Genomic DNA, 20,793 nt, shown 5'->3' on the forward strand with positions numbered 1-20,793 from the left:
TGGTTTATCCAACTCTAATCCATCATCACATTCTTCATTCTAGCCTTCTGCCCTTTGCTTATTCATAAATTCCCACTCCAACAGTAAGAAACCTGGCTCCCACCATCTATTCACTTAATTGCTCAATCCTAATATACAGAATTGTTATACCACACCCCATATCCCCATGGGAAACAACTAGAGGATAGTGCATATGTGCACTTCCTTTTGACTTTAGTCTTACAGATTCCACTTGTTTCTAGTGTTACTTAGGTCAGCACCTAATCCCCCATCCCCTTCAGTGAGGTAGTTTTGTACATTGTAATGTAGTTAGATTTTCTTGTCATAGTCTGCATTCCTTCCTGGGATCCCCTTACCTACTAAATGACTTTTTAAAATTTGCATACATTGACTCACTTTTTTTTTTTTTTTTTTTTTGGCTGCGCCGTGTGGCTTGCGGGATCTTAGTTCTCCCACTAGGGGTCAAACCTATGCCCTCTGCAGTGGAAGTGCAGAGTCCTAACCACTGGACAGCCAGCGAATTCCCAAGGCTGATTCTTTATGCTAAAAGTTCGGTGGGTTTTAACAAATGCATAATGTCATGCACATCAACTACCCTGTGTGCACCATTACACACAGAATAGTTTCACCACCCTAAATATCTCTTGTGCTTTATCTATTCAACATTCCTTCCCTCTCCTCAAACCTTTGGCAACCACTGTCTCTATAGTTTTACTATCTCTATAGTTTTGCCTTTTCCAGAATGTCCTATAATTGCAATCATATACTATACAGTTTTTAAAGTTTGTTTTAAATTTTCTTGGCCATGTCACACATCTTATGGGATTTAAGTTCCCTGACCAGGGATCGAACCCGGGCCCTTGGCAGTGAGAGCAGAATCCTAACCACTGGACCACCAGGGAATTCCCTATATAGCTTTTTTAGACTGGTGTCTTTCACTCAGCAACATGTATTTAAGGTTCTTCCATGTCTTTTTATGACTTGGTAGCTCATTTCTTCTTAGTGCTGAATAATGTTCCATTGTATAAATGTACCACTAGTTTGTTTATCCATTCACCTACTGAAGGTAATCTTGGTCACTTCTTGTACTTAGTGATTACGAATAAATCTGCTATAAACATTCACATGCAAGTTTTTGTGAGGACAAATTTTCAAATCGATTGGGTAAATACCTAGGAGTGAGATTGCTGAATCATATGTCATGATTATGTTCAGCCTTGTATGAAACTACCATACCATCTTCCAAAGTGGATGTATCATTTTGCATTCTCACTAATGGTGAGAATGCTTCCCTTTGCTCTATATCCTCACCAGCATTTGGTATTGTCATTTTTCAGATTTTAGCCATTCTAGCAGGTATGTAGTGGTGTGTCGTTGTTTTAATTTGCAATTCCCTAGTGACAAATCATGTTGCGCATCTTTTCATATGCTTATTTGCCATCTGTATATTTTCGTTGTTGAAGTGTCTGTTCAGATCTTTTGCGCATTTTTTCACTTGGATTTTTGTTGTCTTGTTGAATTTTAAGATTCTTTGTATATTTTGGGCACAAGTCCTTTATCAGATATATGTTTTACAAAGTTTTTTTTCCTAGTCTGTGGCTTGTCTTTTCATTCTCTTAACCGTTGCTTTCACAGAGTAGAAGTTTTAAGTTTTAATAAAGTCTAACATCAATTATTTCTTTCATGGATCTTATTTTTGGTATTGTATCTAAAAACTTACTGCCAAAGCAAACATCACCTAGATTTTCTCCTATGTTTTCTTCTGCTCAGAAGGCAGATTCTGGGGGTCCAAATCCCAAGCTCCACTACTTATCAGCTTTGTGTCCTTGGGCAAGTTTCTTACCTTTCTGTGCTTCACCGTCTTCATCTATAAAACAGGTTAATAGGACTTCCCTGGTGGTATAGTGGTTAAGAATCTGCCTGCCAATGCAGGGGACACGGGTGTGAGCCATGGTCCGGGAAGATCCCACATGCCGCGGAGCAACTAAGCCTGTGCGCCACAACTACTGTCTGTGCTCTAGAGCCCGCGAGCCACAACTACTGAGCCCACGTGCCTAGAGCCCGTGCTCCGCAACAAGAGAAGCCACTTCAATGAGGACCATGCGCACCACAACGAAGAATAGCCCCCGCTCACCGCAGCTAGAGAAAGCCCGTGGGCAGCAACAAAGACCTAACGCAGCCAAAAATAATAAATAAATTTAAAAAACAGGTCAATAAATAAGGCCTAGCTATTAGGTGAAGGCCTACATGAAATAAAGCAATATATTAAATTTTGTATATGTGAATGATCAACAAGTGCTGGTTGTTATCATTACAACCACATTGGCCAAGCGTGTGCCAGGTGCTTCTAGATCCTGGGTTCTGACCAGCAAGGCAGGGACATTTGTTCCATGCCACAGAGAAGCAGCCAGGGTGCTGAGGAGGCAGAAGGGCTGTCTGCTTCTTCCCATTACTGACCACCTCTCAGCCTTCTCCCACTCTCCCAGAGTGGCTTGGGGGAGGCCCGCGCTGGGGAGTGATGGGGGCTGAAGATTCAAGCTGCATCAGGCCTGGCCTGGGGTGCCTTCTGGTGTTTGGATGATGGAGGTGGTGGCAGCGGCCGTGGGGGAGTGTGAGAGCGTAGGGTTAGAAATGCACCCCAGCCCAGGCTGAGCTGGCTGATCCTGCTTTTCTCCTGCTCATCCCAATTCCCAGTGCACATGGAAAGGAAGGAATCCCCCATCTTTTTGGTCTTCATACCTACCAGGTGAGTACAGAGCTGGAGGCGTTGTCACATCTATTCCCACCATCTCCAAGAGGCTTCATGTTTTCTAAGTCCAAGATGACAGTCAGGGTTGTTCAGGAGACCAGCAAACAGAAAGTACACCATTCCCCTCTCCTGGGCCTCAAGTTGAGAAAGTCCCTTGAATACCCTTGCGCTGTAATCAAGATCTGTTTGCCCTTCACCGTAGAGAGTAAAACTGAACTGCTGGGCGAGGTCAATTTAGGATCGCAAGGACCCTCTCTTATAAGTTTGAATAGTTACATGGAACCTGAAGCTCTTCACTCCCTCCACTCATCTTTGCTTAAACCTCTTGGTTTATGCTCAGGTTGTACAGTGCACAACCCACACAACTGCACACAGCAGCCCTAAGATCATCCTTGGAGGAGTCTTTTTGGAGCAGAGCTGCTGAATTCTACCCTCCTGAAATCGGGGACCTCAGTCCTTCCTCTTGCACTTCAGGTGTCCTATTTATTGTTAAACAAACTAACCGTAACTGGTCCCAGTCTCCTCTGACTTCTGCCCCAAATCTTTGGCAGTCAAATGCCCTGAAGGAGTGATTTACCTTTCAGGGCCCATCACTTCCCTCTCTCATTGGCCCTGGGCTTACCTCCAGATGGTTCCTCCAAGATGACTCCCCAGTTCCACCAGCTCCCTTGGCTCCCCTCCCTCACCTCTCTGTGGCATTTGGTGACCACTGGTAGTCTCCCCTCGTGCTGTGGGAATACTCGAGGGGTTCTCCTACTTCTCATCTTCCTCCCGCCTCAGAAACATGGTCTTCCCTCCCTGAGCCATGACCCAGTGAGTCTTTGCAGATGCAGCCTGCCTACCGTAAGTCCAGTCCTGCAATCTATTTCTGTCCATCTCAGTGAGGCAGGATGAAGCACCCCTTCCAGTCGGAGCCCACCAGAGCCTGGCAGTGGTCAGACTGTCCAGAAGGGTAGCAAAAGCCTGGAGTGCTGAGGGACGGAGTAGGGACCTTGTGCCTTGGGGTTCTCTCCTACCTGAGCTTCCCCTGGCCTCGTCTTCCCTAGCCCTGCCCCAACTCCTTGCCAGCTTATAACTAAGAGAAGTGTCATCTTTTGCCCCATCCCCTTCCCCTCAGCCACAGGTGACAAACTGGTGGTTCAAAACACATTTGGTTTGGCTTACCATACTTGTTAAAAGTTTGAATTAGTTGCTATCATTTTTAAATTAACCAATTTCACTCAAGAATCCAGAATTCTACTTTCTTTTGAAAAATCAGAAGATCTGGCAACACCAGGCCCACACTCCTTCAGGGTGACAACCAGCTAGAGCTGGTCTCAGCTGCTCCCTTTCTGTGGGGCTTGCACACTGGTCTCTGCAGTTTTAACGCTCCTGATGGCCCTTGCCACCCACATCAGTGGCCTGGCAGTCCAGGAGAAGGAACAAGATCTTGCAGATCTCAGCACACAAAGGAGGGTAGGGCAGGGCAAGCAGGAAGGCAGAGTGGAGAGTCTCAGTTGGAAACCATGTCCCAGCCTCTCTCCATCACTGTTTACTGCTGGCAGCGTCCCAGGCACCCTGCGTGTGTCCTCTCCTGGCTCAAGCCTGCCTCTGGGGGCCGGGCTGCTGCAAACACGTGGCTTGCTGTCCACTGCTTCAGGCCACTCCACATCCTATTGGAGCTGGGCCCAGGGCCTGAGGCTTTGTCCTGGGCTTGAGTAGCAGTATGGCCTGTAGGCACAGGCTTCCTTGCTGTCCAGCCAACTCAGCTGAATGTGCACCAGGGGGTGGCAGCCTTGTCACAGTCCAACATGATGTTGAGAACAGTGCAGGGGGCCCCGCCCACAGACAGGGCTGTACGGGAATCCACGCGGTACTTCACGGTGCTCAGGCCTCCCTCCCGGTCCACCCTGAACTGCTCCTGGGAAGGAAAGGGGGAGAGCATGTACTCAGGGCTTTGTGGGTGCCAGCTGTCCACTGATCCCCCACGACCTTGTCATCAGAGGTCCTGTGAGCCCCACAAAAGAGAGGGAAAAGGGAAGCTCAGAGATGGGAAGTCTCTCGCCCATGGCTACACATCCTCGTCAGCAGGGGTTTTCCAGTTGAACTAATCTGGCTCCTAGAGAAGAGGCTATTGAGGGATGGGGACTCCTGTATCCCAGGTCTGCCTAGGATGCTGGCACCTTCAGCTGAGTCCCATCCCCACTCCCCCCCACACACACAGCCTGCGTGGACCCTGAGGTCTTGGCTGACCCACAGAGCCCAGGGGCCATGGCAGCCACCAGAGGAGGGCATGGTGCCCAAGCAGAATGCCAATGACTGACCTGGGCCAAGCAGGGGAGGATGGGGCCACTTGGGCCCAAGGAGAACTTGATGAAATGCTTCAGCCTGGTGGTTCCCCATATACCACCTATCCATCCCCGATCAAGGGACCAGCCAGTACCTGTTTTTGAGCCGCGATGCGCTTCTGGTCCCTCTTCCTCCAGGCTGGGTCATGCAAGTGGCGAAATGTCTTGTACCCAGTTGTGATTCCCGAGGGGCGGAAAAGCTAAAGAGACCAAAGGAAGTTGGATCAGGCTGCCTCTCCTGGAGCCCTGGCCCTCACCACTAGTCCTCTGGGGTCCCACTGCCTGCCATAGCCCACAGGCAGGGGCCTGCATTCCCATTCTTCAGGAGAGGTGTGCTAGTCGGGGGCAGGGCTGGGATCAGAACCAGGGGTGCCATCTCCCAGCCCCAGGAACTTCATCTGAGGGCAGAGAGGAACCTCAGGGCAGCCATGATGGCTGAAGAGGTGGGGCGGCGGGGGAGCATTACCTGGAGCCCAGCTCCTTTGATGCGCCGGTAGAACTCGTCGTCCTCACGGCCCCAGCCCCAGAAGCGGTTGGACATCCCGTTGCACTGACACAAAGACAAGCAATGTCACTTGCCCCATCCTCCCAGGGTGCTCTTTGGTCTCCTACCACTTGGGAGTCCCTAGCCCAAGCTGGGCCAGGCCAGACCCCCTTTCCTCCTCCTCCCCAGCTTCCCACCCCACCACCCACTCCCACCCCCTACCACAGTGACTGATTCAGGGATAGACCTGTGACTCAAGCCAGGCCAATCAAGAGCCAGCATGGGGCAGCTGCGGGTCTCCTGTCTGGGCTGTTGGAAACGGGCAGCTCCATTTTCCACTGGACTTGGGCCTAGACGGATGCAGGTTGCAGCTACAACCACCACCTTGCATCCTGAACGTCTGAAAATAAAGCCAGTCTAGAGAAGGCAGAGCTGAGAGATGGAAGGTGAAATGGTGTCCTGGTGACATCATCTGAGAGGCTGGGCAAGACAGCCCCACCCAGACTTTTCCATTTTGAGAGGCAACGAACCCCAGGGCTTCTGAAGCCAGTTTGCCCAGGGGTTCTGTTGCTGTGGCAGAACCCTCCCTAACTGGCTTGTTTGGTCCTGCTCCTCTCATGCCTCTGGCTGCTCCTGGGCTCCCCAAGCAGGACCCTCCATCTGCTGGGCCCTAGAAATGCTGCTCCTCTTGCCACTGCCCCCATCCAGGTGGGTGCTCCCTGGCTCTCAGCAGAGTAGGTGCGCCAGGCCTCACCAGCTGGTAGTGCTGCTTGGAAAGCAGCAGGATGCCACCGACGTAGGTCTTGTAGTGGTAGAGTGGGTGGAGCTCCGGGGAGGCCACGTGGAAGGGCCCGGTCTCTGGGAAGCCATAGTCCAGCTCCTCATTGAGAGGGAGCAGGTCCACGTCGTGCATGGCGATGTAGTCTGTGCTGTTGCTGCTCTCCAGAAAGCCCGCGTTGATGAGTGCTGCCCGGTTGAACCTGTGCAGGGCACCAAGGCTGGGCCAGGGGCAGTGAGCTTGCTCTCCCCCAATCTCTGCATGAGAGCCCATCCTTCACAGCACCCACCCCCAGTACCCATGCTGCCCTCCAGCCTGACACTGACTTCATTGTGGGTCTGCCCAGCTGCACATCTGCCCCTCCACTTATCTCACAAATGTTTACTGAGACCCTATTATGTGCCAGAAACTATTCAGAGCACTGGAGATACAGCAGTGAGAAATCAAAGCCCTCAAGGAGCTGACATTCTAATAAGAAGAGACAAAAATAAACAAGTAAGTAAATATGTAACAAGCCAGGGAGTGGTAAGTGCTGAGAAGAATAGTAAAGCAGGGTGACGAGGATAAAGCATGCTGTGGGGTGGGGGTTGTCCTTTTAGAGGAGGTCGTCAGGGAGGGCCTGTGTAACAGGGTGACACGTGAGCAGAACCTGAAGGCCTGAGGGAATGAGCCCTATGGAAATCAGGGGAATAGGGCTCCGAGCAGAGAGAAGAGCAACTCCCAGGGCCCGAGGCAGGAGCAGATAGCAAGGTGGTGAAGCAGAGTGAGTGAGAGGTCTCAGGGAATGAGGTCAGAGGGTGACAGGCCCCTGAAGGACTTGAGCTTTGACCCTGGATGAGATGGGGAGCCACTGAAGGGCTTAGAGCAGAGGCATCATGTGCTGTGACTCAGCGTTTAATAGGATCACTCTAGTTGGGGTGTTGAGAAGAGACTGGAAGGTGAGGGGTGGAAGCAGGGAGACAGGTTGGGAGGCTGTTACAATAATTTAGGCATGAGATGATGATGCCTTAACTCAGGGAGGTGGCCGTGGAGATGGTGAGAAGAGGGCAGATTCTAGATGCATTCTGCTGATGGACTAGACATGTTGTGTGAGGGAAAAGGAGTTGAGGATGACCTGAAGGCTTTCTGGCCTGAGCAGCTGGGAGTGTGGAGTTTCCATTTCCTGAAATGAGGAAGGGGGCAGGAGAAGGTCAGGGACAGGTGGGAAATCAGGAATTCAGTTTTAATCATGTTAAGCTTGAGATGCCTCTTGAGACCACCAAACAGAGGGCTGCACAGGCAGCTGGCTGGATATATGGGTCTGGAGTTCAGGAGAGAGGTCTGGGCTGGGAATACAGACTTGGGAGTCATCAGGGTAGAAATGAGATTTGATGTCTTGAGACTAGATGAGATCCCCTGGGGAGCGACTGGAGCCAGAAAAGACGGTGCCCAAGCACTGACCCCCAAGGAACACCAAGGCTGAGAGATCAGGGGGATGAGGCAGAACCAGCAAAGGAGGTGGGGAGAGGTGGCCAGAGAGGAAAGAGAAGCAGAGCACTGTCCCAAAGGTCAAACTGAGGTGTTTTAAGAAGGAAGAAGTAATCCACTTGGCAAATGCTGCCGGGAAGTCGATAGGATGAAGATTGGGAACTGGGCTTTGGATTATCAAGGTGGGCTCATTGGTGATGTCAACAACAGCTGTTTCAATGTCATGATGAGGGTAAATGTCTGAGTGGAATAGGTTCAAGAGAGAGCGAGGGGGCAGAAAGGGAAGGAGTTTTGCTAGAAAGGGGAGCAAAGAAAAGAGGCAATAGATGTGGGCGATAGGGGATCAAGCAGGGTTCTCTTTTTTCTGTTTAGATGGGGGCTATTTCAGTATGTTTGTTGATTTGAATACTCCAGGAGGGGGGAAAATTGATCATGCAGGAGAGAAGAGAGCCAATGGCTGGAGTGATGTCCTTGAGTAGAAGAGCAGAAAAGGGACCCAGTGCCCGAGTAGGAGAGCTGGCCCTGGAGGGTCATCCTCGGGAAAGGCGGTGGGAAACTGAGGACACCTGCACAGAAGCTGTGAAAGGAGTCCAGGCGTGGGGACCTGGGTTAGTTCTCTTCCAATTGATTCTGTTTTCTCAAATAGGAAGCAAAGTAATTGGCTGAAGGTGAAGATAGGGAGGAGTGAGGAGAGGAGCGGGTGTGCAAGGCTGCCGTGGAGGGGAGAGGCAGCAGACCAGAGGAATGAGAGCCCTCCTGGGCCAGAGCTCATTGTCAGGGAGATGAACAGTGTCTCCAGCTACATCCAGCTGCCAGGTGCAGGTGTGTAGCAGGCAGAGTCGAGTTTCATCCGGTGGGAGTTGTGCCAGGGAGAAAGTGGAAGGGAGTTGAGGTGCATGTGAGGGAGTGACTTTCACCAAGGACCATGGAATCCAAGTTAGATCAGGAGAAAGTAAGGACAAGGAGGATGGAGAACACTGGGAGGATCGTGGACTAAAGGGCCTGGCAGGGTCCAAGAATTGTTGGGTCCACGTCTCCCAGTGGGAGAGAGCTGGAGGGAAAGGAGGTGGGGGTGGAGTGTGAGATGCTTGGATTGTGATCATGGAGGGGAGCAGTTTTTGGTGAGGGCAAGGATTTTAGGTTAATGCCAGAACAAGTTAAGCTGTGGCTTTGACCCTCCCTTTCCCTAATCTCCGCAGCCAATCCACCAGCAAGCCCTGTTTGCGCTTCCTCCACATCACTTCTCTCCACCCCTTCTGCCACGCTGCCCGAGCCCCCATCAGCTCAGGTGACTGCAATGACTGCCCAACAGGTCTCCCTGCTTCCCCTCTTGTCCTGGTATGGCCCAGACACATACAGCAGCCATAGGGACCTTTGTGAAATGGAAACCAGATCAGGGGCCTCCCCAGCCCCAAACCCTCCCCCCAGATTCCTGTCACACCCAGTGAGAGGGGTCTAGCACCTCCCGCCCTCTCACTGCTGCCCTGGCTGGCCTTTCATGGGCCTGGGCCACCTGGTACTGGATTGCTGTCGGGAAAGGGAGCAGGCCCCAAGAGACCAGGGCAGGCCCAGGTGAGTGGGTGCTGGCTCAGGAGGTGGTCCTTACCTGAAATGATCCACCTGGTTGAGCACATAGATGTGGTGCTGGATCTTCTTCCTGCTCAGGAAGCGGTGCATGTGGGGCACAAAGACCAGTAGCTCCTCGAAGCGTTCTCGAAAGGGCACCAGCACTGCCAGGCGGTGGGGACCCCATGATTCATCTTCTTCCCAGTGCTCAGGGGGTGGCTCTGGTGGGCAGGCCCGGGATGGGCCCGGGGTCTCCTGTCCTTGTCCCCTGGCTGCCTGGGCCACGTCCCCAGAGCAGCTGAGCTGCAGCCAGAGCAGGGAGAGGAAGCCCAGTAAGAGACAGGCAACAAAGAGGTGGAAGACGGAGCATTTCCGGGGGAGACCGCTGGGGATCAGCCTGGACCTGGGACAAGAACAGGGAGCAGGTCAGAAGGGCAAGGCTGAGCCGAGGTCCTGCGACAGACCCCTTCTCTGGCTTCCCACAAGTAAGGCGCACGTGGCTGGTCTGCCCCAAGCGCCCGGGAATTAGTGCAGAAGCAACTTTAGTGCTTTTGTTCGTGCTGCCACCATGCATCAGAATTCTGCTTAGAGCCCTAGGCTCAGCCTGAGCCCCCCTACCTCCAGGAGGCCCTCCAAACACTCCCAGGTCTCGGAGCTGCCCCACTTCCTCGATGCTCTCTTACCTTCTGTGCCTGAGTCCCAGCCAGACCAAGAGCTGCTGAAGGGCAGAGACAAGACTCCTTGTCTTTTGCGCTTGCCCCTCCCCAAGACAATGGCTCATGTCCAGAGCTGATGGCAGAAGCCCGCCTTAGAGACCCCACCCACTGCCTTCCACCTGCTCCCCTGCAGGTTCACCCTCATCAGAAAGCTTGGCTTCATCCTGTTTCTCAGACCAGAAAGCTCCCCAAACAGGGGCATGTGCCTGTTTCAGCCCCAGTGAAAAGACCACTCTTTACTCTGAGAAGATTAGGTCTGCCCCCAAACCAATGTGAGGCCCAAACCAACAAAGGCAGTTTACTGAATGCATGTCAAAGCTTCAGTCCAGGGCAGCCCATGTGACAAGGGATGAGAGACAGAGAGGGAAGGAAAGACGAGGGCTGGGAACAGCACCCAGGCTCACTTCAGAAGCTGGAAAAACAGCGGAATATCTTAGACTTTGAGGTAGTGCTGGGAGAGACTGCCTTTCAGGTTATGAAATACAAAGAAATGGTGGAATTCACTTGGTTTCTTTGCCCCTCTCTCTGGAAGTTCCTGAGGGCAGTGAAGGAGGAACTAAGGAATCCAAGAAAATGGAAGCTTCCTCTATTCTAGAATAATCAGCAAAGCAATCTACTTTATAACCTCTGAGAGTCACCAATTAGCTACAAGGTCATATAGATTCTACCTCCTAAGTGCCCTTTGATCCTTCCTCACCCACTGCCTGTCTTTTAGCCCAAGTCTCATCTGGTCCTTGCCCTGCTCAGACCCCTTCAATCTCATGGATGATCCTCCTGTTTATAAGATAATGGCCAAATTCCTTGGCCTGACAGTCAAACCCCTCTGTGACCTGGTCCCATCTCCAGTTGCTCTCTGCTACTCACCCAGTGCTACACATTGGGCAACTCAGAGTTTCTCCACTCACCATATTCCTTCCTGCTCTAGCCCTCACACAGTCCACTGCTTCTGCCTAAAATGCCTTTCCTTATTTTATCTGCCTGGAAGCACCCCACTGATCCTTCAAGGCCAAACGCCAATGTCATGGCTAGCACTGCCACACCCCACCCCCACGTGCACACAAACGGAGATACATACTCCCTCCCTCCTTTGTGTTCCTCTGGTATCTGGTACTGCCCTTTTTGAAGCACTTAAGAGTTTTGTAATCACCTGTGTCCGTGCTTGTCTTCTTCACAGGTCATCAGATTCACAGCTGTGGCTCTAGCACAAATCATACAGCAGAGGGCTTGCTAAATGAGTTAAAGGAAGGGTTCAAGCATTCAGGGCATGCTTGTCACACACTAAAGCCAGACCAACTCCTGCCTCTCTCTAGAGGAACAACTGCCAATCTGGTAGCCAGAAGGCCTGAAGCCAGGCTCAGGCCCCACACACAGCAGAGAGGGAGACTGATAGGACACCCTTGCAGGGCTTCTGACTTACCCCCCCTTGTCCCGTGGTGGGGGTTTCCGCGGGGGAGGAGCAGAGGCCAATACTCCTAGTGGCCTGGGAAGGCTGGAACCTCTACAGATTCTCCCTCTGGGTTCTTTCTTGGGGTAGGGTAGAGACTGGGGAGATGGACATGGGGAAACATCCCACCTTCAGGGGAAGAAGCAGTGACAATTATCCAGGGGTATGGCATGGATTGGGCACTCCATGCACTTTCACGTGCTGGTCCCTCGGTCCAGCTTTCCCTTCCTACCAGGATCACGTCCCCATGGGCACTCTCTTCCTGTGCTGCAAGGGCCCAATCACTGAACAACTGAATTCAGAGCTGAAATCCCAGTTCCTCAGGACAGCGGACACTGAGAAGTTGCTTCTGGTGCCACCTGCTGGCAAACTCCAGATCTGCAGTCTCAGCTGCTACCAGGCCCAGGCCATCGTTGTTTCTGGGGTGGGGAGGCAGACCAGATGAGGTTTTCTCTCATTCATCAATCTGTGTCCAAGGCTAGTAAGATTCAAACCCAGACAGGCTGTTTCCAGAGCCAGCACTCTTTAATTGCTACATTATCTGCATCTGTTGCATGCATCTCTGTACCCCTGTGTCAAAAGCATGAAATGATACAAGTTTTGTGGGATCATGGTTGTGTTCCAAAAGTTTATGGAAAGGAATTAGGAAATGGAAATTCTCCTCCATAACCTTCCCCTTCTTCCCTCACACAAAGCTTAGTGATACAGGTTTGAATACTCAGCTGCTCTGGTTACAGCACCTCCAAACTGCAAAAGTAACTGGAAGAAAACTGGCACCTTCTTTATGCCAAGCACAGTGTCAACAGTTTTATATATGTGATCTCCTTTAATCCTCATACAGACCTGCAGAGTAGATATTATGATCCCTGTTTCAGAGATGGAAAAGCTGAGGAGAAAGATTAAGTATGCTTCTGGTCACATGGCTATTAAAGAGGATTCCTGTCCAGGCCTAAATCCACAGTCCAGGCTTTCTACTATATTTCTGTCTTCTTACTTCAGCACCAAGTCTGAAAAATTCCCAACGATAAAGAGTTGTGCCCACTATATTCCAAAGTCTTTTGGCACCTGGCAAACTTAACAGAGAAAAGGGAAAGGTTTCATTCACTAGGTGTAGATCCACTATCAAGTATTCTGGGTGAGAAGAGTTTTGGGGGTACATCTCAAGACTGAAGTGTGGGAGCCCTTTCCAATCTAAACGGCCAACTAGCTCTCCCCCACCCCCCACCCCCATTCTGCTCTAGTGGTAATCACTAGCTAAGGTCTGGGTCAACCTCAGACCTAACACATGGGGCAGGCCACATTCAAGTACAGCTGCACCGGAAACGAACTAATGTTACGCTGGGAGTACTTAGTCCCGGCGAGGCAGTGGCCAGCCAGGCAGAGCATAGAGCTTCTGTCTGGTGTATTCTTCTGGGCGATCTGCAGAGAAGGGGGAAGCACGAGGGAGGGAGGGAGGGTAGCGTCTGAGGCTACAGGGATGTGATGGGGGAGGCAGAGATCAGAGAGACGGAAGACAGACCCTCTGAAACCAGGGACAGACAGAAAGACAGAGATCCACTGAGAGAGGTCAACGGAGTCAGAGACCGGCATGAAAATAGAGGCCAGTGGAAAAACACAGAGACCCATAATGAGAGAGACTCGCATAGAGGGACAGAAACTCACAAAGGGAAGTCAACGGAGAAATACAGACCTGCTGAGTGACGGAGACTGGTAGAGACGGAGACCCACATAGAGACAAACAGAGACCCAAATACAGAGAGAGACCCACAAGGAGAACCACAGACCCTCAGAGAGCCCCGCAGAGACGAAGACGCGACGGCCTCGGGCTCCTAGATTCCGCGGGGCGGCCCGGAAAGGATCGGCACCCGGGAGGACGGGGCCCGGGCCGGCCGCCGCCGCTCACCTGCCGTCCTCCCAGGGCAGCTGTGCCGTTTTCCTCCGGGAGGGGAACATCGTCGGGGGAGGCGGCGGCTCATGGGGCTCGAGCTCCCAGCCGGGCCGGCCCGGCCTCCCCGGCCTACGCGGCGCCTCCGCCTCCCGCCCCGCCCAAGCCCGTCCGCCCCGCCCCTCGGTCCACAGGGTCCGCTGCTCCGGCCGCGCCGTCTGCTCCCCGGAGCTGCGGCGTCAAAGGTTCCGCATCCACAGGAACACGTGAGCGCTCCAAACGCCTGAACTGCTAACTGCTTTCCGGGGGCCGCTGAACATCCCGAGAAATTGAGGCCCCGGAGAGGGCTCAAGTCAGTGGGCTTGGACTGGATTTATAGACTCCAGACGTCCAAACCAGCGCTCTGGGATAATCTGCATCTTCCTCCTCTTCCCAAGGGAAGGCGTCCAAGTAGTCCTGCCGTCAACCCAAGTGCATTCTTTCTCCGCAGCGAGCTTGGAGGGCGGCAGGGCCAAGCTCAGGGCTCAGTCTTGCGTTCAGCCTGATACCTCAAGTGACACCCCAAGTAGTAGTTAGGAGACAGGCACTAAAGGCAGATTGGCTGGATTTGAAACCTGACTCTGCCAGTTCGGCTGTGTTTTGGGGAACAGCCTGCTTCTGTTTCCTCATCTGAGTATATAAATGGTTCCTGATTTATATGGTTGCTGTGAGGATTTAAAGGAGAAAATGCAAAAACTTGGTACAGTGATGGGCACAATAGTCAACGCTATACAAATGGCAGCTATCATCCAGGAGAGGAGTACTTTGGTGGAGCTGAGAACTGAAGAAGGGAATAAGATTGACTTCCCATATCTGCCCTGTCACCGTGAGAACTTAGGCCCCAGCTGGGCCAGCTTCCTACCTGGGAAAAGAGAGTGGCAAAGTTATTAGACTTGATCTCCTGTTCTTCCAGGCACATTTTAAGTTTCCTAATAAATAACATCCATTGAGTTCTTACTATGTGCCAGTCATTTTTCTAAATTCTTTACTACTGTTATCTCGATCTGTCCTTATGAGTATTGTACTTATTATGCCCACTTTAAAGATGAGGGAACTGAAGCACAGAGAAGTAATTCAGAATGTAAGCCCAGGTAGTTTGGTTGCACAATCTATGGTCTCAACCACTCTGCTTCTGAGAGGACTTCACTATAGTAGGTAGGAAATTAATCATTCCCAGGAGCCCCCTTTCACCCATCATACAACCCACCAGTCCCCTTACTGCTAAGCTCTCCCAGGGCAGCGTACCTTATACCAGAACCTCGAAAAATCCAGCCTAGATTTGGCTGATGACAAAGTCAAGGCTGACCCCTGCAGAGACAGTCAGGTAAGGCCAAAGATGGAAAATGGGAGATGGGCCTGACCTGGAAAGCACAAGCCCATCTTAAGGGGATAGCTCCCATTCAGTCCAGCTAATTGTTGTCGCATCAGGATGAAGCCCCACTAGTATCAGATCTAAGTCAGGTTTCATGTAAAAATCCAAATTAACTTATTTTAAACTGTGACATCCACAATCATGTTGATAATTAGTACCCTTAATATGATGGGATGAGAATGGCACTTTCCTTTTGTGGTCTTTCAAAAACCCAGGACCCCAGTCTAATCATGAGAAAAACATCAGACCAATTGCAATTGAGGGAAATCTACAAAATGCCTGACGAGTATCCCTGAAAACTGTCAAGGTAATAAAGGAGGAAAGTCTGAGAAACTGTCACAGCCAAGAGGAGCCCAAGGAGACAACTAAATGTAACAATGGTATCTTCTAGATGGGCTCCTGGAACAAAAAAGACACTATGTAACAACTAAGGAAATCTGCATAAAGCATGGACTATCACTATTGATTCATTCATTTTAACATTAACAAATATACCATACTACTGCATGATGTAAACTATCTTCACAATTTTTCTGCAATTCTAAAGCTGTTCTTAAAAGTTTTTTTTTTTCCCCTAAATGTGGAGGTCTAAGTGGCAATATGAGCTCAGACTACATTCTCCTGACAGTTCAAGTAGTCCCCAAACTTGCCTCCCCACCCCGTCTCCTTCTCACACACTGTTGGATTAACCTTCCTCAGTTTATATTCAGGGTGTTCTAATACTCAAAACTTTGTTGAACACTGGGTAATATCCAAATCTCTTACCTGGCGTTCAAGGCTCTTCTAACTCTAACCAACTTTTCTTTCCAGCTTTCTCACAACCCTGCCCCCTCAACTCCAGCTGAAACAATGCCCATCTATCTGCATACCAGCTGTTTGCCTGTTTTCCTCAACCACCCCTGTCCTGCCTTCTTTCATCAGAATCCTTCCTCTCCTTCAAGGTCGCTGCTGAGATCCCATGCTATTGGTTAAGTCCATCAGTATCCCCCTCCTGCCCCCAACTCAGGGATTCCTGTCCTTTCCACACGTGCAGCATTCCTCTGTTCAATGTGCAGTACCTTCACTAACTAGGCACTTCCTTGAAGCACCACAACAATTCTGTCCACCTACTTTTCACTTGTTAGATGGTCTTGGGCAAAACCACCACCCACTGTCACTGGAGGGTATGGAGAGGATGAAAAGTATGAAGTTCACAGGTGGGTACACAGAATGTGAAGTGCTTTTCCCATTGGAAAAACTGACACTCCCTCAAGCACATTGCAGTGCTATGCCCACTGACAGTAGAGTAACTTTACACTGGACAAGAAGTTAATTTTTTTTTATTGGGAAACCAATGTAACAAACCTAAACTTATTGAAAATGAAATCAGTAACTAAGACTCTGCAGGCCCCATCCCCAACCAGCACCAAGGCCTCTATTTGGCCTAACCCCAGTTTCTCTAGTCCCCAAAAGAACAACCACGTGAAGAACCTGGGGTCCACCTCAGGGCTACCTTCCCACACTGCAACTCCCTCTACCCCACCCTCAATTGACACACACACCCCGGATCAGCAGGCTGGGTCTAGGCCCAAGGAGGGAATAGTGAGGTTTCCTGGGTGGCAGGGAATCATGCCCCAACTTGGTCAAAATTCCAAGTTAGGAAAGGAAGACAGAAGGAAGACTTGGCTTGCCCACCCACTCCCCTCCCCCCAGTCATCCCAGACAATAGGCTCACATCCCTGATAAGTAACACTGTGATTCTGAGGTGTCAGTAGGGCTCCCAGTGGCTTCAGATTACTGCAAAGGGCCCAGGGGAGGGGGCAGGCATTTACCCTACCACCTGCTCAGTATTAGCCAGCCAAGCTGCTACCCTCAGCTTGTGCTGTGGCCCCTCTCCCCTGCAGACACCCATGGCTGGGGACCAGGCCTCCTGCCGGAGAGAAGTCAGTCCAGGAGGCCCTTGCTTCCCCAGCCAGGGAGGAAGGATGGCCTGGGAAGCCTGGGACGGCTACACCAGCTTCTTGGCTTCAAAGAAGCTCTTGAGGTGTCGCATCTGCCAGACGCCGATGGCTACGAGAATGAGGGTCTGCAGGATAGACCACCACAGCACCCTCTGGTTGGTGCTCTCGCTGGTCTGCCGGAAGCGCTCCTCTCGCCACTGTGGGAGGGGAGAAAGGAAGACGAGCCTGAGTTGGCTGGGCCCCACCTGGGCCCACTAGAACTGCTGGGTTCCCTCCCCAGAGGATGTCCCAGGGCCAACTAACTTTGCCCAGGTTCCAGTCAAGTGCCCGAAAAAAGCCACCCCACCTGGGGACTGTCTTCACCCTCACCAGCCAGATGACCTCAGGCAACCCACTCATTTCTCCTAGGTCTATTTGCTCATCTGTAAGGTACAGCCTTACCTGGTCCTACCCTGATGCCTGTGGGAGTGGTAAAGTGGCTGTGGTATCACCCTATCAGACAGAGCTGTCCTGGAACGCTCAGAAGTGGACTTGCTCTGAGCCCTCTGCCTGGGTCTCCCAAACTGCTCCTTGAATATTGTGTGCACAGGTTGCAAACTGGTGGTCCAGGGGCTGGATGGAGCCCATACACGTTTTTGTTGGCTCACACAGTGTTTTGACAACATTTAAAACCCAGAATTTTTTACATAAAAAACCGAGACCTCTAAGTGCCTCTTAAAACCCTGGGCTAGCAATTCTGCAATGCTGCCCTCAGCTGACCACAGTAGCTGTTTCCATTTAGATAGGTCACTATTCTACCCGTCATTATGGTCACAGATCCATTCATAGTACCTGCCTGCCTCCTGGACACAGGAGAGATTAAAACCCTTGATCCCAGGAGCACTGAGAACCATGGAAATAACACCCAAGGTGTTGGTATCAATTCCTGCTCTGTCATTTTGTGTGTCTCCTAATAAGATAATGACGGCCCCTTAAGAGACTGCCTCCTCAATTAAAAGTAGTTAGTAATACCCATCCCACCTTTTAGACTTGCAATGCGGCACAGACATGTAAATCCCTTGGGTTCATAATAAATCTGACATGTGACTCCTGGCTAAGTCAGTGTGCAGCTTCTGGGAGGAAGCCCACTGCTCCTGGCTCAGCCACTCACCCGCTGGTAGTTCTGCTCTTTCTGGATCTGCTCTACTTGCTCCACCAGCTGTCGCACTCGTAGCTGCAACTCACTCAACTTGTCTTTCGCAGCAATTTCTGCATAGTCGTTGGCATGTTCACCTACCTGGATGTCCAGATGAACTCTCTGGAGACAGACAGACAAGGAAGATAGGAGAATCAGGTAGCCCTGCTCTGTCTTCCTGCCAGGGCCTAACAGCTGGTCCTCCCACCTTTCTTCATTTGTTCATTTAGCCAACACTGACTGAGGCCTCCTTAGTGTCTGGCCCTGTGGGGCTCTAGGCCCAAGGGCAAGAATAAGCCTTGGCTGATACTCTAACCAAAGCACATACAAAGAGCTCCGTAACCACACCCTGAATGTTCACTGGAAACCCAGCTGTATTGAGACACAAAATCTGACATAGTCATCTCACACCTACAGTAGCACCAGTCCCCAGTCTTGACCAGGGGCTAGAGGCCGAAAAAGTCCAACATGGGTCCACTTACCAGCATGCCTCCAGCAAAAAGGGAGAACTTGGTGGAATTGGAGTGAAGACAGATCTGGTGCTCACCAGGGGTATGGGAGGTAAAGGTGAACCTGCCTTCAGAGCCATACTGCCGGGCCAGGATGACCTGGAGAGAAGGGACTTCAGTGAGTATTATGGTAGGAATAGGGCTGATGGTGCGTAAGGCTCTAAGTGCCTCAAAAGTTGACACGCAGAGCCCTAGGCATCCCACAAAACTAAAAGCTCCAATGCTGCTTAGCAGCAGTTGCCAAAAACTTGCCTTCGAACTATCTGGAGAAGGGGCGAAGAGTCTGACATTAGGTTGGCATGTGACCACTCTTGGAAAGGGCTTTACTTTATTCATAGCTCATGCCCTTTCAACTCTTTTGCTGTCATTCTTTCAAATGAAAGGTGACAGTTGAACGGTTTTGAAGTTTTTTTGTTTGTTTTAATATCCTTATTTGTCAAATTAAAAGCTGCTCATTCTTTTTGGAAAGTACCCTGTTCCGTGAAATCCTAAAGTCTATATGTCATGGCTTTAGAGTCGACAAAACTCTTTGGTTTCTAGCACAATTAATCCACTCACCACATGTATAAGACAGATGAATTTCTATTTCACAGACCAAAGAAATGGCTTAGAGAAGGCAGCTGATTTGGCGGGTTCATGCAGCGGTCAGTAACAAGTTAAGAGAAGCAGCCAGCACTGAAAAAGCCCAAGGTTAGCCCGGAGTGAAAACCCAGGATCTTCCCACAACACCAACTGTTTTTACCAGTCTAGCAGATGCGCAAACTAGGAGGGGAAGTACCGGCGCCTGCTTGGTCTGGCGCTCAAGTTCAGAGCGGAGGGCTCAGCGGGGCTAAGGAGCCGACTCACCTTGTCCTCTGGGTCCTTAACCTCCACGAACATGCCAAGCCCGGGGGTGGCCGGTTGGTATTCCTCTCGCTGCTTGTCATACAACTGCGTCCGGTAGTTTCCTGGAAGCAAGCAGGGCGAGCCCAGTCAAAGGAACGCGAGGTGGCGCTGAGTCCGCTGTCGCCAGGGCACGCCGACGCCGCCTGCTCCCAGCTCTGAGGAGATGACCCTCCCGCAACCCCGCCCCAAGACCGCGGTCTTGTTGAAAACTCTCTCCCTGCCCTCGTACCTATAACCATGGTCTCGTCCGGAATCTCCTCAATAAAGCACTTCTTTTCCGTCTCCCCGATGTGGAAGTAAAGCGCGCCTCCGCGGGCCGCAAACCACAGCAGTAGCAGGAGGGCCCTAACGACCCTACCCAACCGGGCTCCGGGGCAGAGCCCAACAACCCGCACGCCCCGCTGTGCAGCCATCTTACCCCACTTGCCCGCGCAGCAGCAGCCGGCCCTGCCACGTAGCCCTGCCGCCGCCGCGCAGCCTGCCGGGACAGCGAGTTCCGCCGGGCGGACTACAAGTCCCAGATGCCCCGAGGCCGTGGCGCGGCGGTACTTGATTGGGGCGCCGCTTCTACCTAGGAGCGAATTGGGGACGCAGAATTGAGAAATTCTTTCCGTTGACCCTCGTCGCGGCCCAGTGACTGGTGTTGATTATCAATTTTTTACAGATCATGAAACACGCAGTTTGAGTCGCGAAGCGAATTATGATCAGGGACAGGATTCGAACCTAGGATCCTTGACTTCCCTGGGCATAGCATCTGCCCCTCCGTTTGCTTCTGTTTTTAAAAATAGAATTTTGAAAGAAATGACACAAACAATTCATGAATTTATCTTCGAAAATGTTTCAAATACTGAAGAAGAAGAAAAAACAAGAAACAGCAGCGGTAGCAGCCGCCGCCGCCGCCACGGAACCCGTTTGCCATGTCTTTGTCCCCGAAACGCCGTCCACTTGTCTGTGTGCTTCCAGGCATCCTACCTCCGCCCCTCGTCCCCCCCCCCCCCCCCCCCGCTACTCATCCACGCCAGCTTTGCTGTCAGATACCAGCCTTGATGGCTCGTCTCTGAACCGGGGTTCAGTGCCCCATTGGCAGGCTGGTAAAGGAGTATTGGTGGGGGTCTTGGGGCGGAACTGCGCGTTTTGGAGAGCTCAGGGTCGGATCAGCAGAGATCTGCCTTTCGTGAATTGTATCCAAATTTCAGTGTATTTTGGCAGCTCTCCTTCGGAGTTAGCAGTTTATGATTGTGCTACCTCAAGACTTCATAGAAGCTTCCGTTTTCTCTTTATTTTGAGTTCTCTTTGTTGTTTCATTTGTCCCTAGGGAGGGGGGGTTAGTGGGAATGTGTTTAGCTTTCTCCCTCATTGGAAAGTCTTTACCTTATTTTTCTTCACAGTAATAAAATTCCATAAAATGAATGTACCTTATTTTTTTAACCATAACTCTGATGAAAGTGGTTAAGATTT

The 20,793-nt window shown here is 51.2% G+C and overlaps 2 protein-coding genes across 3 annotated transcripts; both read right to left on the bottom strand.

Moving 5' to 3' along the window:
- Positions 1-3,945: 3,945 nt before the first annotated feature.
- On the bottom strand, positions 3,946-13,553 carry B4GALT7 (beta-1,4-galactosyltransferase 7). 2 transcript variants are annotated; one of them, XM_082835179.1, is made up of 6 exons: positions 13,435-13,553; positions 9,412-9,774; positions 6,315-6,540; positions 5,543-5,626; positions 5,172-5,276; positions 3,946-4,649 (listed from the first exon to the last, which is right to left on the bottom strand). In XM_082835179.1, the coding sequence occupies exons 1-6, from the start codon at positions 13,482-13,484 to the stop codon at positions 4,494-4,496; spliced, it is 984 nt and encodes a 327-aa protein (XP_082691305.1). In that variant the 5' UTR covers positions 13,485-13,553; the 3' UTR covers positions 3,946-4,493. The 2 variants fall into 2 exon arrangements, with proteins under 2 accessions (XP_082691305.1, XP_082691304.1); XM_082835178.1 differs by lacking the exon at positions 13,435-13,553 and adding an exon at positions 11,235-11,369.
- A 2,587-nt stretch (positions 13,554-16,140) lies between these two features.
- TMED9 (transmembrane p24 trafficking protein 9) lies at positions 16,141-19,773 on the bottom strand. The gene is made up of 5 exons (XM_082835281.1): positions 19,565-19,773; positions 19,297-19,397; positions 18,424-18,549; positions 17,918-18,064; positions 16,141-16,964 (listed from the first exon to the last, which is right to left on the bottom strand). The coding sequence occupies exons 1-5, from the start codon at positions 19,746-19,748 to the stop codon at positions 16,815-16,817; spliced, it is 708 nt and encodes a 235-aa protein (XP_082691407.1). The 5' UTR covers positions 19,749-19,773; the 3' UTR covers positions 16,141-16,814.
- Between the last annotated feature and the right edge of the window lie 1,020 nt (positions 19,774-20,793).

The sequence above is a fragment of the Leucopleurus acutus genome (genome assembly GCF_964270905.1).
Source record: "Leucopleurus acutus genome assembly, chromosome: 3".
NCBI classification, from domain to species: Eukaryota; Metazoa; Chordata; class Mammalia; order Artiodactyla; family Delphinidae; genus Leucopleurus; species Leucopleurus acutus.